General features: G+C 41.3%; 1 protein-coding gene across 1 annotated transcript; it reads left to right on the top strand.

Moving 5' to 3' along the window:
• Positions 1 to 6,868: 6,868 nt before the first annotated feature.
• dhx8 (DEAH (Asp-Glu-Ala-His) box polypeptide 8) lies at positions 6,869 to 18,457 on the top strand. The gene is made up of 23 exons (XM_008437396.3): positions 6,869 to 7,053; positions 7,219 to 7,304; positions 7,405 to 7,477; positions 7,566 to 7,657; positions 8,701 to 8,807; positions 8,936 to 9,346; positions 9,469 to 9,613; positions 9,810 to 10,016; positions 10,354 to 10,441; positions 10,811 to 10,908; positions 11,075 to 11,222; positions 11,527 to 11,708; positions 12,766 to 12,960; positions 13,050 to 13,235; positions 13,318 to 13,528; positions 13,610 to 13,791; positions 14,444 to 14,584; positions 14,678 to 14,833; positions 14,933 to 15,070; positions 15,161 to 15,289; positions 15,527 to 15,723; positions 15,807 to 15,986; positions 17,463 to 18,457. The coding sequence occupies exons 1-23, from the start codon at positions 6,945 to 6,947 to the stop codon at positions 17,680 to 17,682; spliced, it is 3,681 nt and encodes a 1,226-aa protein (XP_008435618.2). The 5' UTR covers positions 6,869 to 6,944; the 3' UTR covers positions 17,683 to 18,457.
• The last annotated feature ends 439 nt before the right edge of the window (positions 18,458 to 18,896 follow it).

Here is an 18,896-nt window from a genome sequence, read left to right as displayed (position 1 = left end):
GTGCATTGCGTTGCGGAGGGGATCGAGGCTGCGTTACTGTTATGGGTTGAGCGTCACATTTTAGAGCAATATTGTTTGTTTGTCTTTCTTTTCAAAACTAAGAAGAATCGTGAGAGTGAGAGGGCTAAAAGCATGACTAAATGAGGAGTAGAGATGTGTCTTGTTGAATCGGAGTCAGTGACAGGACTGACCCTGGCAGCATTGCTCGGTTTGTTGAAGAAAAAAATCAAAACACATCGTGTCTAACTTGCTGACAGATGTGCCGTGTGGTTTCGCAGATACAACTCTGCGGGCTCACCAGCTCTATCTCTCAAAAATGAAAGGTTGTGCTCCAATTTTGTAAATCATCATTTATAAAAAAATGTCAACCATAACGGGCAGTATGTGGAGACTATACAACGTGTCAAAAATCCCTCTCACAGTTATTCACTGGAGTCCCAGGCTGATAGATGGTAATGTCTTTGCTTCACATGAGCTCTTGAATTTCTTTAGATGTTAGATCGATGTCTTACTTTTGCGTTTATTTAACCTACTTCATGTTGTTTCAGAGAACTGCTCTGAAACGGTCAAACTACTAATGGCTCCAAAACTCTTACCTGTATGGAAGCAAGGGGGCGACTGGGTGAGCTAAGGATACAGCAAACATGTGGTGAAAAGTGGTCTGGCAAAATGAGACCAAAGTTTATTTAAATTGAAATGGCTTTTTGTCCGACATGTAAAAATATTTGTGTGACGTCAAACTAATGTTGCATGTAACGCACACACACACACACACACACACACACAATGCCCACAGTCAAACAGCACGATGCAAAATTCTTGAGTTTTGGTACCATGTTCACCCTGCAGCATCCCAATGACCCCTGAGCATTCAGAGAAAGTTACAAAGGAAAGGTTTAGATCAAAGCAGATTCATATTTGTGTTAAAGTAGCCTATTCAAAATCCAGACATAAAGCAAAATTGATGTTCACGGATGCTTCCAGTCTAATTTTACGGACATCCAGTTTCTCTGCAAAGAACAATGGGTAGACATTTTATTCATTAGGTGCACAGAATGGTAGACACACCCAAAGACTTGCAACTTCATTGAAAGGTGCATGTTTCCTTTTTCTTCAAGTGTGTGTGTTTGTGGACTACGTTGCATTGGTCTATCATTTAAGTAATAAAAATAAAACACCATGAAGATTGCGGTTATAATTTGAAAAGATTTAGGAGGTGGGAAAACATTTGTAAGCATGTCTGTAGCTACATCTGGTTGATTGCATTTTAATATTGCGCTACTCCCTAATTGCAAAAAGAGAGTCAACCGTTTGACGGCAAAGTTCTGACTCGTTTGGAAAACTGTGTAGCAGATTATTTTTTTTTTAGCTTGTTGCAATCACTAAATGACAAGAGTGATTCCTGTCATTGAAGTCCATCTTGGGGGATGGGGGCTGTTGTGATGGGTGTGACCTCACAAAGGCAGCTTTTCTGCCAACCAATCCCTCCCCGGCTGTTTGAATAAAAAGCCCAACCCACCTCAGATCGCTCTTTCCTCTTTAACTCTTCCCCTAGTGTGTGTTTCTGTCATGCACACATGTCATTCTCCCTGCTTCTGTCATATCAGGGATTTTCCACTCAGCGGCAAGTGAACTTTGCAGCCAGCTGTGCTGTCAGTTTCAGAGCATGCTCATACATCAACAACTCTTTGCAGACACCCCACCCCTCTGCCCAGCCAGCTTCCCCCGTTTTTTTTAATTTTTTATTATTATTATTATTTTTTTTCCTCGTTGCTGATCAGAGGCGTGTGCACAGCTGTACCAGACTGCGTATGGCATATTGTGCCAGGTATTTGCATGTCAGACTGCAGCAGATCTCATTATCCCGAGCTGCAGAATCAATTTAAAAAGAACTTTGTGCACTTGTTTTCGTTAAGTGCGTTTCTATCTACTCTCTGTGTGCAAAGGAATCTGTTGGACCCAGTCCCATGATGGAGCTCTGTTTTTCCTCTTTTATTCCTCCATCTGGATAATTCTCACAGTCTGTCCGTCTGCTATGTTAGCTACAAGAGTAAATCAAATGCGCCAGGCTCCTGACCACAAAACCAAACGGTGATCATAAAGGCTAAGATTGTAGAGCTATGGGAAACTGTAGAGCTGATACTTTTGATAATATTTAGACTATTTGTCCTCACCTGAGTTGTTTTTATGCCAATTTTGCTGTTTTGATCTATCGATTCTTCAGAGAGGTGCTGTTTCCAATTTTCCAAGCACATAGTGAACTTTTTATAAGCACAACCTTCAGTTGTTATATAAAAAAAAGCCGTATATATACATATCAAAAACAGCTTTGCAATTTCATTACTTGAAACCAGACTTCAAAAAGCTCCTGCTCTTTCCTACACTCCGCCTTCAGCATGTCATTACAATGATTATGTTGTTTACAACCGTTAGGAGTGTTGCGCTGAGAAGTAGTTTGTACGATGAGCGAAGCAGACTCGCGTTTCCACCAGGTGCTTGCTAATTGCTGCAGCATCGAGTCTGGTGGAGCTGAGAGAGGAAGAGCTGCTCTGTGAGGCAGGAGCTCCAAGGAGGAGCTTTGTGGGAAAAGGTGGCACTTGGTGTGAGCGAGTGTTTAGCTACCCCCCCCCCCCCCTCCCCCAAAATGGCTGACTTTGGAAGATTCAAGGATTTCTCAGACATTCATAAAATAATCAAAGCAACACCCCTGGTATGTTTTTGATGAGGGGAATAACATTATAACATGGCATAAAGCTAAAAAAAAAAAGTTGATTTTACATAACACTCCCCACCCCTCCCCTTTAAAAACATCTTTTAGGACAAAAATGCTGAAATCATATCATGTTCTGCACAATCAACACCAGTCAGTCAGCCTGAATTGTGAATTTATGGGAAGTTGAGCTTATGGCACTGCAGTACTTATGCAAGAACTGTTCTGTACGTCTCGCTTGTGATCTGTACACACAAGAAGACGATTATGTAAGTGTGAGGTCACCCACTCTCACTCCCCTTCCCTGCAACCCATACATGTCCCCGCTGGTTCTCAAATCAGGTCAAATGAGGACTGCTGATGCTGAGCGCTGCCCCGAATAGCCCCCATATATGCATAAAGCAACATGGAGAAAGCCTTGAGGTGTTTTAAACATTCCTTTTTAGCAAGCCGCCAAAGTGAACAATCCCACAGAGCCACCTCTGGCAGATTTAGATGTCAAATTATTTTTCATTCTGCCAAGAAATGTGCTCTCGATAGGAAATAAAGGTGTCTCTCAAAAGACAGTGAGGCAACATAAAGGAGTGTCACTTTTGAAAAAGAAAAGTGTGTCTGTCGATTTTACATTTCATTTAAAAATAACACGCTGAAAAATGATTTATGCCCTTCTCAATAATCAATGTAAAAATCTTTACTGGCAGTAGATTAAACAACTGTCTTTCCGTGTGTTTCCACTAGTATTTTAATTGGTGATGAGCTCCTAGTCATTGACATTGGAAGACTTTCTTGCTATCACCCCGATATTTTCTTTTATCTCCGTGCACATCATTTAAAACTTAGGCCCCTAATAACTTCAAATAATATTAAAATCCACAGTTCAACTAAAGATCATTAAAAACAATGTGAAAACTAGTACATAATGCAGCTGAAAAAGAAAATCAAATTATTCCAGTTTCTGAATACTCATTGACGTTCACCATGTCCAGGTCTACTCTCCCTGTTGCCGATTCATACGTCATCATGTTCTCATTTTGTAATGCTTATCAAAATCTTCTCTGTCCCTTGGAGGTCGGAAGACATTACAACTGAGAAGAGAAATAAAAGTGAAAGACAAATTCAAGTGATCAGACTTGCCTGGATCTACCCTGAGAGGAAACAATCAGAAATTGATTTAAGTTAATGAGGGAGATGCGTCAAGTTGAACAAATAGTGATAGTATACCCTAATTTTTAAACATTTTCTGACTAAAAGAAACCTAAAGTTTCAACATTCTTCATACAATTAGACAGGCTAACTAATGACCGAGGCATACAATTACAGAGAAACTTTCTAAATCATAGAAATTGTATTGAATAAAACGGTAACCAGCTTGGGGTGTAATTATTGTCAATAACAACTTGCATGCAACATAAAACAGAGCTGAAGTTCTACATTGATGAATTGCCAGAAGGAGCCCAGAAAAAGCTTGCATTTGCCGTTTTCAGACAGAAAGGCTTTGTGAAAGATGCTGTTGCCTTGGAGATGAAGCTTAACTAAGCCATTATACACCTGTTACGCACTGAGCTTGTTAATTCCTGCTAAACATCTCAGGTTTAATTTTAAATGCCTAATTTTCCCTTTGAGAGTTTTAATAATAATAATCAAGCATCATGCTGTATTTATGCCAATACCGTAGTGAGAAAGTGTGTTTCTTTCAAAGCTCTGTCCTTTCAAGGTAAATCCATCCAACACTACTGGGATCCATTTTAACCACAGTCCATGATAAACCATTTTTAATGCTCTTGTGTTAGATAGAACTGGAGTGAGTTGCAAAAGTCACTCTCACCAAAGTTTTTGCAGAAGATTGGAGAATCCTTGAGCAACAGATTAAAGTCTAAATAAAGGGAGCGGGAGTTTACAGTAATCCTAAAGTGAAAATACACTCAAAATAACGCTTGGGGTGCATGGGATAAATACAGAGCTGAAATCTGACAAATGCAAAGTGAAGAAACACTAATTTGTCCTGAACTTACGCCTTGTGTTCTCCTTAAAATCTCAAATAGTTTAAGGTTATCAGGATGTACTATCCTCCTGATTACGAAACATTCTTGCCATGTTGAATTTATTAATAAGTAAACTCGTTCCAAGAGGAAGATCACAAGAGGTGCATTGCGGCAAGTTTCCACAGAGCACCCTGTTAAGATGTATGTTTCAAATCCAAATGACTGACTGAGTGATATTGTACGCCTGCTTATCTCTGAAAGAAGGGAGAAAGCGTGTCTGCTTTCTGCTTCAGACACATCCCGCAGTATTATGACCCTGACAACCCATATGAAGCGATACAAGAACTCTTGATTTACTGAGCTACATTTCGGTAAATTCCTCCTAGGAATTGAAGGGAGATAAACGTGTTAGCGAGTGCAAAACTGTGAATCATGACTGCCTTCAATGACACTTTGTGTGCTGGCCAAGGTAAAGAAACAGAGGGGGAAAAAGTTAGTGAGGTAAGTGCTTGTGATTTCAAGGATTGATCCATTTTTAAAGATTAAACAGCAATAAAAAAAGCCTTTTACAGTTTTTTAAGTAAATTCTGGTGTTAAGTAAAGCCTGTGTTTCTCATCAATCATTTTCATAGTTTGATATAAACTAGTTCTTTGAAAGAATTGCTTTATATAAATGGGGAACCTGGATCGTACTTGAGATGACCGTTGGAAGCTTCCCGCGTGGGTATAAATTATCAAACACAATATTGGAGATTTGCCTTCACACAAACACCTTTCAGGGGCATGTTTATTGAGCTTGAACTTAAGGATGTTGGGCAGTTAAGTCATGGATAAAATCTGGTGCTCTGGATTTTAAACACAACGCCTTTTATCCAAATATATCCATGTCTTTGGAAGTACACAAACACTCTACGTCATAACGTTAAAATATGTATTGAGGTTTCCAAGATTTTCTTTTCTCTACCAGTTCAAACGAAGAAAGTTATTTCTCTACTTCCATCAACTTTTGTTGTATCCTTCTCAAAATTATCTGCCAAAGTTTGGTATGTACAACATCTGTCCCATGGGGTATATAGCAAATGGATGGAGGAGATTATTTCCCAACCCCTTTTAAAAAACTGTAACAAAGATGTATAACACTGTTTGGAAATACTGAGCTATTTTTATTTTTATTTTTTTGGAATAGGCTTTACAAAAGGCCTATATTCCAAAAGCCCCTCTTTTGGCAGCTTCTCTGATTGTTCACTATTCAGCAATCAATATTGCAGAAGCTATGTGTGATAGCCTTAGCATTGGCTAAAATGGGGCACAACTGTGCCAGAGCCCACTTTGTATCTGCTGGCCAACAGTGCTGTGTGATTACTTCCATTAAGAGTTCAGACTCGTGAACTTTAACGATCTGTACTTTTATCACTCAAGGTCATGAGAAAGAAAGAAAGCTTTCCTGAATAGGTCTAAACGATTCATTTGACTTTAGCTTGCTGGTGCTTATACTCATCAAGTCAGAAAATATCTCCTCTCTACCCTTCCCTTAACAAACAAATAAATTAAAAAAAATCACATTTAGTATTGACAAGAAAAAAAAATCAAGGTCCAATTGATTCTTGAGTTTTTTTCCCCTTCCATTGTTGGGCTAATAACAAAATAAGGAGCAGCTTTTGCAACTTTGTGTGCTTCAGACAAATGAGTGTGAGCTGGATCATTATAAATATTACCTATAGCTGCTTTAGATGCTGTGACTAATTTCCAAAGAGCAGTCAGACATGACAAATTCAAACATTTTAATTATCTTCTGAACTAATTTTCTCGAGTTTGTTTTGTTTTTCCACACCTACTGAGACATAGCTGTCCAGCTAAACTGACAGCATTAATCAGAAAAGCAGCGTTGGGACCTATTGTGCGTCTGGAGGAGCTGCAAAGATCCAGAACCTCAGGTGAAATAATTTGTTTACAAGACAGATTTTAAGGTTTTTTTATTTTACCACACTACAAGGTCACCCCACAGTCCAGCTTTAACTGGGTCACAGGTGAAAACCCCATTAAAAAAGGGCATGGTTACACTTAGGACATACAGCTCTTCGTAGAGGATACAGTGCCATTTATGTTATTTTACGTCTTTGCCGCCATCATGTGGTCATCAGTGGGTAGCGCAAGAAATGTGTTTCCGGTTGAAACGGAAAAGGAAATTGCTTTTACATCCAATATGTCTGCCGTCGTCAACGTTTGTTGAACAAAAACAAGACTCGTGGAAAATGGCAGACGGCGGAGTTGACGAGTTATCGCAGCTGGAATATTTGTCCTTGGTGTCGAAGGTCTGCACGGAGCTCGACAACCATCTGGGAATTAATGACAAAGATTTAGGTGTGTGTTTTTAACTTTCTACCCAGTTCGTAACCTAGACCAGCTAGCTTCTCTGTTAGCTTTTACAACCCGTTCTTTTGCCTTATTTTCCCGACACCCTTGACACTGGTTTATGTGAACACTAAGTCCAGTCTAACGTTATTGTCTTTTGCTTCACTGTCCTAGCCGAGTTTGTCATCAGTCTTGCTGAAAAACAGCCGAGCTTCGATGGATTCAAAGCACTTTTGCTCGAAAATGGAGCCGAATTCACTGTAAGTCAGCAGATCGCGGAATTATTAGCCAAAGTAAGATATTGTTGCCTAAACGGTTCATTAATGTCACTAACCCTGCTTTCTTGCGTTTAACTTGCAGGATTCTCTCATCGGCAACTTGCTCAGACTCATCCAGACGATGCGACCTCCTTCTAAGGCATCGACAAGTAAAGGTAAGTCTGAACATGTCTAGTAAACCTATCACTTGTTTGAATTAAAAGGCCTCCCAATTAAAGGTTTCTTTATTTCTTGACCCTACAGCCTCTGATGTTTCAATCAAGCCAAAAAGTGAGAAAGACAGGTTGAAGGAGCTGTTTCCTGCTCTGTGTAAACCCAACGATCCATCACCAAAGGTACTCAAAGCTCACATTTGTGTTTCTTGCATCACTGTCCCCATTTCTTTATACATTTTCATAGAAACAGAATTATCTCTGAATGAAAGTGTTGCTTTTAATTTCTTTTCTTTCTTTTTTTTTTTACAGTTCAACTAGTCTGAGCCATAATTTTGTTATTCAGCAATCCAATTTCAAAAATGAAGGATTGATATGTTTCTAGCGTTCTTTTGTTTAATTATTTACGAGAATGACTTGCAGCTAACTTTTTTTTTTAATTTCTCAAAGTTTCAATGCTACATAAGTCAATTGAAGTAAAATATCTACACATTCAAGCAGAAAACTTCTGACCTAAATTATTGCTAAAAAAGCTGACTGTTCACTAAGTTCTTTATCCAAGCACATTGCTTTAAAGTTGAATGGATGGAAGGAGCTTAGAAGTAGCTGAAAGTTATTAGCTGCAAAATATAATAATCAAAATAATGATATAAATTCTTGACAAATATCCCACTGTGTGTAATGATTCTATAGTGTTTTTGAACTAAAAATTTGTAGTAAAATTTTTTTTCCTATTGTAGTTTTTTTTTTTTTTATATGTATGCACGTTATTTGGAAAACAGAGGAATTTTTTTTTATTTTAGCCAATGTATTCACCAAAGATGAATTATATTTTCCAAAGATGTCAGAAAAACAAATATTATCCTAAGCAGGGTTTCCCCCAGAAAACTTTCTAAGCCCGGTGGTCAGGGCGCCGAGGCGGTCCACTGGCGGTCCACCGTGTTTTTGTATTAAAAGATGTTAAGTTGACAATAAAAGTAAAAATATCACTGGGTAATTATATGTTATGGGAAAACATCGTCAGTGAACTGCTGTATAAGGGGACACACAAACTATTTTGGTTGGTCGAGTTTCTGGACGAGTTTTTCAGATGAAAAAAATAAACAAGAAAGGTTTAGCCTGGCGGTGGCGCTAGTAAAGCATGGCGGGCCGCCAGGCCTATAATACACTGGGGGAAACCCTGCTAAGTCTGAAAATCTAAATCTGTTTTCGTTTAAACTTTGTAGCGGATTCTGGATGAAGACGATGTAAAAGTCGCTGCTGATGCGATGAAAGAACTAGAGATGTTTATGCCCAGTGTCAGCGGGGCGGACTCCAAAGTCAGCAAGAGCAAGTAAGACGCATTTAGTTGCAACTACAGGAAACAAGAACGAAACTTTTTCAAAGTTCTGGTTTTGCTAAAATGGAAGAACAAAGTTGTTACGGTTGCTTTGATCTGGATTTTCCCTTTTCCTCCCTCAGATCAGAAAAAAGCAGGCATCGCAGCCGAAGTAGAGAACGAGAGAGGCACAGAGACAGAGACCGGGACAGAGACAGAGACAGGGACCGGGGAGGAGACAGGAAGAGGCGGCACCATTCCCGATCACGTTCCAGATCCAGATCTCGCTCCCGGGACCGTGACCGGCACAGGGAAAGAGATCGGGACAGAGACAGAGATCGGGACAGAGATCGTGGTAAAAGAAAGGACAAGTCTTCCCGCTGGTCTGATCGTTCACCCAGCCCCAGGAAAGACCTGGATAAAGACTCTGATCGCTGGAAAGACAAACACGTGGACCGGCCTCCTCCCGAGGAGCCTTCTGTTGGCGACATTTACAACGGCAAAGTGACCAGCATCATGCAGTTTGGATGCTTTGTTCAGCTGGAGGGACTAAGGTCAGCATGAAAGAAGCCGGCACCAAAGATTACTTACTAAAAACGACCAATAAGTAAAAGCTTCAATCTGCTTAATTTCACTCCGTCTGAACTCATTCTTCGTTTGTTTTCTTGGAGTTTAGAAAACGATGGGAGGGTTTGGTCCACATTTCTGAGCTGCGCAGGGAGGGTCGCGTCGCGAACGTGGCGGACGTCGTCAGCAAGGGCCAGCGAGTGAAAGTAAAGGTGCTGTCGTTCACCGGCTCCAAGACGAGCCTCAGTATGAAGGTAAGAACAAAAGCTGTCACTGTGTACGAAAATACATGCATAATTATGAAAAAAAAAATAATAATCTGGTGTTGAGCTTTAAAAAACATCAGTCTGTAATTGGATATTAAGATTGTGAATTGAAGATGCTGACACATTAGAGTGAGCGATAAACTTTGTTACCAGCTTGCCTCGTTGTTATTATTTATCCTGCCAGGATGTGGACCAGGACACAGGAGAAGATCTAAACCCCAACCGGAGAAGGAATATGGGCCCAGAAGGAGGCGAGGACGTCTCCATGAGGAACCCCGACAGGCCTAGCAACCTGAACCTGGGCCACGCCCCCGAGCTGGAGCAGGACGACACGCTGGAGCGCAAGAGGCTCACCAAGATCTCTGACCCGGAGAAGTGGGAGATCAAACAGGTCAGGACTCTGCGGCTCACTTGGGAAGAGGTTTTTGTAGATAAAAAGAAAAAAAGTGAAAAAGCGTGCTGGGGTTAACGGATGAACAGATGAGTGTTTTATGAAGCGGCACCAATACTGGAGGAAAACCCAGATGCTTTTCGCAATTTAATTTAGTAAGTAATCTGCAGCTAATGCTAGAAATTATATTTTCTATTTTATGTCCTAACTATTCCTGAACTGTTGTTATTTTAATAGATTTATATGCCTAACTGTAAAATGACATGAAGCTTGAATTGAACCTGTTTGATGTGGAGAGCATTTTGTCACGTCGTTCCTGTGGCTTTCCTGTGCTTAGATGATTGCTGCAAACGTCTTGTCCAAAGAAGAATTTCCAGATTTCGACGACGAGACGGGAATCCTCCCTAAGGTGGACGATGAAGAGGGTAACAGAATTTTTTTTTATTCCTTCATTCTCACACAATAAATATACTTGACAAAAGAATATCAGATGTAAAAAAAATAATCTAAGCTTATTATTATTATTATTATTTTTTTCTCATCTAACTAAAGAAATTTAGAGAGAAAAAAAAAATTCTGGTTCTCATAATCACATTTAGCGTGAGAAGAGAACTGAATGCATTTCTAAGCACATCATTTGTTGTGCAGTGTCACCAGTTATTATTTATTATCCCCTAAATTACTAGCACATCATCTAATGTTTCTGAATTAATTTGCTAGAATTGTAGCACATTCGAACTCAGCAAAACAATGTTGTTAAGAAACTTATGTGACTTTCCTGACGCCGTCGACAGATGAGGACCTGGAGATCGAGCTGGTTGAAGAGGAACCACCGTTTTTGAGGGGACACACCAAACAGAGCATGGACATGAGCCCCGTCAAGATCGTCAAGGTGCTCATCGTTCAGCATGGGTCGTCTTTTTATTCGCCGAATAACTGAAGGGCTCATTTACTGCTCATTTCGTGCAGTTTGTGACGTGGCGTTTCCTCAAGACACTTACGTTTGGATTTATCGGGTAACGTTTTTCTGTGATTTGACGTTCCTTCTCTGTTCCCAGAATCCAGACGGCTCGCTGTCGCAGGCGGCCATGATGCAAAGCGCTCTGGCTAAGGAGAGGCGGGAGCTGAAGCAGGCGGCCCGAGAGGCAGAGATGGACTCCATCCCCATGGGGCTGAACAAACATTGGGTCGACCCGCTGCCAGACGGTTAGGAATCCCTCAGATATCCACATTAAGCCATTTCCAGGATGCACAGATTGTTACTGAAGTCATCTTTAAATTAGAACTTAAAGAACAAGATTAAAAAAAGGTTTTTGGAAGTAGATATTCTTTGGTTTTGTCCCGTCTAACTTCCTGCAGCCCCTATTTGGCTCCCGTATGTTACAGTTTATTTCTGTTCATCGTCCCTTTTGTGACCCTTTCGAGCCAGCTGGGATCCGTCTGATGTGTCATGGTTTTAGTTGCCGTGTTTAAAGTTGTCCGTAACAAACGCATAAATCCTCTCCCGCAGTGGACGGCAGGCAGATCGCTGCTAACATGAGGGGAATCGGAATGATGCCCAATGACATTCCAGAATGGAAGAAACATGCTTTTGGAGGGAACAAGGCCTCGTACGGAAAGAAGACCCAGCTCTCCATCTTGGAGCAGAGGGAGAGTCTGCCCATCTATAAACTAAAGGAGCAGCTCATTCAGGTGCTCAGCTGTTCACTAACTTAGAGATGAAATAACCAGAATATTGGTTTCTGATCTTTCTCTACAGCTCTGGTTTTACTGTAACAGTTTTAAGATGATTGCTACTGTTGCAAATGTTTTCACATAATGCTTCTTGTCCATCTTCTGTTTTTCTTTATTTTTTTTTCTCAGCACTGAAATATCTCAAAGGAAAGTGACATTAAGCAGCAGAGTGGTCTTTGTTCTGTTCAGTAACGCCAGGCTTCCATAATTGGTTCCATCATTATATTTAAAATTTAAGTAATGGGCCATATCTAATAAAATAGATCTATTCATTCTGATATTACTGTCAGTCGAGATATGACGTCCAGTCACACGGACCACGCTGTCTGGACTGGTGGGCGGATTGCCGGCCTGGGCTCAATAGCCGATCTGAGAATGAATTGAGTTTTGGATCTGATCCAGATAACGGATCCAGTCTGCTCTGTGTTTATTCTTCCTGTGAGCGGTCGTTAATAATCTGTCAGAGCAGAGAGGATTTCAGTAAACTTTCAGACATTTCCAGAACCAAAAAGTTCCACCACAGCAAAAAAAAAAAAAAAGTGGAAACTGAAATTCCTTCTAATCTACTTTCATTCTTGCATGAATGAATCTTAAACTGTTGTAGAAAATAATGGTTCAGAGATTGTTTTGTTATTAGAGACTTTGCTATTTTTGTGTCCAATAACAAAAGCATATTTAAGATTTCCTAACATGTAGACACAATTAGTTTTACAAATATTTTGTAGAAAATAATTTCCTTTTTAAATGGCTGCTGGCCCTGTTCTTCCTCTGAATTTGTTTTTCAGCACCTAATTGACACTGAATAATATTTACTTCTTGATTCAGCAACATCTATTGCTGTTGTCTGTTTGACCTAGTAGTACTTAAATGAATTATCAGGGTTAGCCGGACTAATCAAGCTCTGAGCTGGATGATTTGGGTCCGTTTCCACTTACTGGGTTTGTTTCGGTTCTTTGGTTGAACATAAAACCAGCTGGGATTCCCGTAACAACATCTCCGTGTCGCTCCACCACAGGCTGTTCACGACAACCAGATCCTGATCGTCATCGGAGAGACGGGCTCCGGGAAGACCACCCAGATCACTCAGTACCTGGCGGAGGCGGGTTACACCACCCGGGGCAAGATCGGCTGTACGCAGCCACGACGTGTCGCCGCCATGTCGGTGGCCAAGCGAGTCTCTGAGGAGTACGGTTGCTGTCTGGGACAGGAGGTAACTTGCTGCTCCCTACAGTACATGTTTCTCATTATGTTGTAGGCATCTCTGGCTTAATATCTAGAGGTTCCGTTTGCTTCCTGCAGGTGGGTTACACCATCCGATTCGAGGACTGCACCAGCCCCGAGACGGTGATCAAGTACATGACAGACGGTATGCTGCTGAGGGAGTGTTTGATCGACTCCGAGTTGGGCCAGTACGCCATAATCATGCTGGACGAAGCTCACGAGAGAACCATCCACACCGATGTGCTGTTTGGTCTCCTCAAGAAGGTAAACTGCCCGGAGAGCACGGTTCTTTAGGGTTTCTTTCTAGGTGGAAACGTTTGATTCTGATTATTTTGTTTCACTTTAGACGGTGCAGAAGCGCACAGACATGAAGCTGATCGTAACCTCGGCCACGCTGGACGCCGTGAAGTTCTCCCAGTATTTCTACGAGGCCCCCATCTTCACCATCCCGGGCAGAACGTATCCAGTGGAGGTTCTTTACACCAAAGAACCTGAGACGGACTACCTGGACGCCAGCCTCATAACCGTCATGCAGATCCATCTGACCGAGCCTCCAGGTACGAGAGAGCGAGGGGAAGAACTCACTGCCCCCGTTTTCATATCACACTGTAAACGTTGTGCATTCTCTTTCTGCGCAGGCGACATCCTGGTCTTTTTAACCGGCCAGGAAGAGATTGACACCGCCTGTGAGATTCTCTACGAGAGGATGAAGTCTCTTGGACCCGATGTCCCTGAACTCATCATTCTCCCTGTGTATTCTGCTCTGCCCAGCGAGATGCAGACCAGAATCTTTGACCCAGCTCCCCCAGGAAGCAGAAAGGTACCTTTAAAAAAACAAAGCAAAACATGAATGGTTATTTAAATATATACATAAGAGCTTATGATAGCATTTGTTTATTTTCACTCTTGCATAAATAATCCTGAAATGTATGTTTCTGTCTGCCTTGACATAAATGTTTCATTTTGAGGTTGTCTGATCATTTCTATTCTTTCTTAATTAGGACAAAGATGCACTATTTATTTGTTCTCATGAAATTGTTTTTTTTTTTAAGTAAAATGATCAAATTAACAAAGCTAAAATAGTTTTACAAACTCATGTTGAGCTAAAACTTTTTGTTTTGTCACATTAGACACAAACTTCAATATATTTTATTTGGATTTTTTTGTGACAAAAAAAAAAAAAAACTTAACGTCTGACTTCAGAACTTGTTGCACATTTTTCTTCTCTAATCACTTGAACTTGAGAGATTTAAATCAGAATGATTCGTAGTTTAGAGTTAAGTGGTTTAACAAAGAAAAGAAAAAAAATGAACAGAATATTTTCTGTCTGGTCCTAAAATGGAAATGTATGAAATGGGAACCAAGAAAAAATCGAGTAAATTAAAGGCCAATTAAGACTTTAAATCGTTGCACGGCGTTTGCACACTATTTCTTTATAGAATCCTTTGCAAATAAATCCCGCACTTCTTCAGGTTGTCATTGCCACCAACATCGCGGAGACCTCTCTGACCATCGACGGGATCTACTACGTGGTGGACCCGGGCTTTGTCAAGCAGAAGGTCTACAACTCCAAGACCGGCATCGATCAGCTGGTGGTGACTCCCATCTCCCAGGTGAGATTTTCTGAACGGGCGCGTGTGAGGTTTTCTGATTGCCGTCATTCAGGACGCTGAAGCCAAACCTCGTTCGATGCGTTTCCCTTTCAGGCCCAGGCCAAGCAGAGGGCGGGGCGCGCCGGCAGGACGGGTCCTGGGAAATGTTACAGGCTGTACACGGAGAGAGCCTACAGAGATGAGATGCTGACCACCAACGTTCCTGAGATCCAGAGGACTAACTTGGCCAGCACTGTGCTGTCGCTAAAGGTTAAACAAAGTCTTTATTTTACACCAATCATATCTTAAACACCTGTTTATTATTAGCTGAGTTTTGATCTTTCCGCCGCATTTCTTTTCCTCCTCCAGGCCATGGGCATCAATGACCTCCTCTCCTTTGACTTCATGGATGCTCCTCCCATGGAGACTCTGATCACGGCCATGGAGCAGCTTTACACTCTGGGAGCTCTGGATGACGAGGGCTTGCTCACACGCCTGGGTAGAAGGGTGAGGATGCGAACACACACCAGTCCCTCCGAACATTTAAAGTGCTGATCGTTTAAATGAAACATTGGCGCCACGTTGTCTTTCTTCCAGATGGCGGAGTTTCCTCTGGAGCCCATGCTGTGCAAGATGCTGATCATGTCCGTCCACCTGGGCTGCAGTGAAGAGATGCTGACCATTGTTTCAATGTTGTCTGTTCAGAACGTCTTCTACAGGCCAAAGGTACAGTACCCACACACTTAAAACATTTGGGATGCGAGTTCAGCCCTTTTTTTTTTTTTCCCCCATATTGAGATTCTGAAAAAAAATTATTTGCTCAGGTGAAAATAATTGTTGATACTTTGCAAAGCCCTAAGCAAATCCTTTTGTTGACCCTTCTCTTACACCCATTACATTGTCTAGTTTTCCATGTGAAATATTTGAATCCAGTTAACCCAATAAAGATTTTCCTGACCGCAGGACAAGCAGGCCCTGGCTGACCAGAAGAAGGCAAAGTTCCACCAGCCTGAGGGCGACCACCTAACTCTGCTGGCCGTTTACAACTCCTGGAAGAACAACAAGTTCTCCAACCCCTGGTGCTACGAGAACTTCATCCAGGCTCGCTCCCTGCGCCGAGCCCAGGATATCCGCAAACAGATGCTGGGGATTATGGACAGGTTCGGTTTGCCTTCGCTGTCGAGTGGTAGAATGCTGGGCCGTGCGATTGGGAGTTTTATCGAACGTCTTTCTCCTCCTCCAGACATAAACTGGACGTGGTGTCTTGCGGCAAAGCCACGGTGCGGGTCCAGAAGGCCATCTGCAGCGGTTTCTTCAGGAACGCTGCCAAGAAGGATCCCCAGGAGGGCTACAGGACCCTCATAGACCAGCAAGTTGTTTACATCCACCCATCAAGTGCCCTGTTCAACAGACAGCCTGAATGGTACGACCGCATCTTAGATCTCCGTAGAAACAAAGTGTCCATTTATGCTAATGCCAATTAGCATAATTTAGATCTTTTTGTGATCAGCATCTCTGCAGGTCTTTCTAAGTTAATTTTTTTCCACCTACATTATGAACACTCAGGGTAAAAAAAAGCTACACATGGACGGGAACCAGCCACTTCGGCACCCTCGGCAAGATTTGATTAGGTTCATTGGCAAAATATAGAAACTAACAGTTGTAATAAAACATCAACAAGTTACTCGTGGCTCAACACGAGTAACTTCACAACTTTTCCCCCCTGATGTCGCCTGTGATGAGTACTGCAGTCGCAGTCATGACGAGCTTGTTTGAGGCTAACAGCAGCGTTTCATTGTTATGACCTGCTGCTGCTGCAGCCTGATTCATAACCACACACTGGCTCCTGGCAGGGTTGTTTAGCGAAAGCTTCCAATTTATAGTTTTGATTTCAACAGAGTTCATGTCGGGTAACTGACTGCGCTAGAACCTTTTGATGATTTTGATATATGATTGGCATCGTTGCCCTGTTTGAAGGCTTGATGAGTCTAATCTTTGACATTTTCTTCCAGGATTTCCCTTTTCTTGTTTGAATCAATCTTTCCCTCCAGCTTTCCAATGCTGCCCCGGAGGGAGCATCACTGCAGCGGATCTCGTTCGTTTCTCAACAGAACAGAATCACTCAACCTTATTATGGGGGCTGTGAGCAAATTGGAGTGGATTTAGTGTTGTTTGTCTTCCTCCAGGTCCTTCTCAGGAGGCGTTTGACCGTCTGTCAGGAATCTGATGGAAGTGGTTAATAACTTCCTCTTTCTGCCACCAGGTGGCATCACCACAGTTCCTATGACTCTAAACTTTATTCTGTACTTCCAATAAGTTATTCAGGAACATTCAGGGCCTTTTTCTTCCCTTGTTTGCCAGTCCTCAATGTGTCTGTAAATGTCTTGGACAATCCTCTTGACTTTCAGTCATTTCTGAAATGTCTCCATGTGTTTTAGAGTCCTCTCAAGCATACTTGATGTAACAATGAAGACCTTTATTGGTTGCATCAGGTGTGTGTGAGACCAAAGAAAATGAGCAAAAGGTTGCCGTGGTGAAGGATTCTGCTTAGTGGAGTGAGGGAAATCACATTGAGTCAGCAGCCCTCGCTGAAAGCAAGATTATGAGTTGAACTAAGAAAAACTTCTGTTATATTACGTTCATTCAACTGTCTAAGCAGATCTTTTGTAGTTTTGCCTTGCAAAATCGCCAATAAATCTAATTTGCCTTGGGTTCTGAATAACTCTAGGTGCATTTGTATATGCCCGATGGAAAGGGGCTACATTTATAAGAAAATGTTCTATTTTGTTAACATGTTTAGACATCCAGAGAACAGCAATCAAAGGTCTCTAGAATACAGAAAACAAAATGCATTTAAAGGTGTCGGTGTCTAACATCCTGCCTTTTTTTTTTCTCGCAGGGTCGTGTACCATGAGCTGGTGCTGACCACCAAGGAGTACATGAGGGAGGTGACCACCATCGATCCGCGCTGGCTCGTAGAATTCGCGCCCGCGTTCTTCAAAGTCTCCGATCCCACTCGCCTCAGCAAGCAGAAGAAGCAGCAGCGCCTCGAGCCGCTGTACAATCGATACGAAGAGCCGAACGCCTGGAGAATCTCGCGCGCCTTCAGACGCCGCTGAGCCGTGTGACGTCGCATATCCGCAGCATGGATTTCGTTTCGGGACTGTGGTCCCAGGATTGGACAAGCACCGATGGCTTTAGGGTTCCCCATCACAAGTCAGCTTTCAGTTGTGGTTTGTGTTTGTATTTTTTTTTTTTTTTTTTACGTGTAAAAACTGTACATTTTCTTTCTTTGACTTGTAAACTTTCAATGATTTAAATTTAGTCTAAAATGTTCATGTCATGTCAGGAAACTTTTTTTTTTTACTTGTTAAAGAAACAAAGCAGCAATTAGAAAACGTTTTTGTTTTGCAAATAGTTCAAAAGTCTTTAATACGGATATATTCCAAAACTATGACCTATTTATTTTTACTCTGTAAACTGTTGAGTCCAACGAATGTCCTGATGCAAATGGAGTTTGGCATTTTATCTTCCATGTGATTAGCTCTTATTTTTCAAAACAAGAAGACGGTCAAATGTGTGACATGTTTTATGATAATTGCAGGAAATATCTTCATCAGTGTATGGATGAGTGTAAAACCAATGACTTCCTCCCCGCCCCCGCTGTACGGAGAAAAGTATCTGATTTTGTTATAAAGTAATAAAAGTGGAATTTCAGTAAGAAATAAGTGTAACAAAATATGAACATTTGATTTTTCTAGTTTGTCAGAAAATCTCAAATGATTTCCAAACTTGATTCTTTGCAACATATTTAATCTTTTTAATTGGTACTTTTGAATCTAATTAGGTCAGTAGAGACATGTTCTGCATTTTTATTAAAATGAACAAAAACCATTTGAACTCCTTGCATTGCTTATTCCTTGTCTAATTTCTCTTGTGTAATTACAAACTTATTAATGTCTCAGACCATCATGAAGTAGTGCGCAACTATGAAGTGGAAGAAAAAAATTTGAGCACAGTTTTTAGTTCTTATTTGGATTTAGGTCTGCACTTTGACTAGGCCATTGGTCTAAACCATCATCATCTCATTGGATGGTAAAACCAGTCTTAATCTTTTTGCAGCCTTTTATATATATATATTTTTTTTTTTACCAATGTTTCATTTTTGACTTCACCTGTTATCCAATCAACACTTGATTAGCTCCCCTGTCCTTGCTGGAAATAAAAGCATCACCACATTATGATGATGCCACCACCATGTTTAACTGTGGAGATTGTATTCAAGGGTGGAACACAGCATTTTTGCCTTTAGATCAGTGTTTCTCAACCTTTT

The sequence above is a fragment of the Poecilia reticulata genome, chromosome 19 (assembly GCF_904066995.2).
Source record: "Poecilia reticulata chromosome 19, P_reticulata-male-v2, whole genome shotgun sequence".
In the NCBI taxonomy this organism is placed as follows: Eukaryota; Metazoa; Chordata; class Actinopteri; order Cyprinodontiformes; family Poeciliidae; genus Poecilia; species Poecilia reticulata.
This window is presented reverse-complemented; position numbering and strand designations above follow the sequence as displayed.

Excerpts from the sequence above, each read along its gene's own strand:
- dhx8 (XM_008437396.3), top strand. The coding sequence starts at position 6,945 with ATGGCAGACGGCGGAGTTGACGAGTTATCGCAGCTGGAATATTTGTCC. Across the intron at positions 9,347-9,468 it reads GTTCAGCTGGAGGGACTAAG|AAAACGATGGGAGGGTTTGG; the intron begins GTCAGCATGAAA and ends CTTGGAGTTTAG. Across the intron at positions 13,236-13,317 it reads TGTTTGGTCTCCTCAAGAAG|ACGGTGCAGAAGCGCACAGA; the intron begins GTAAACTGCCCG and ends GTTTCACTTTAG.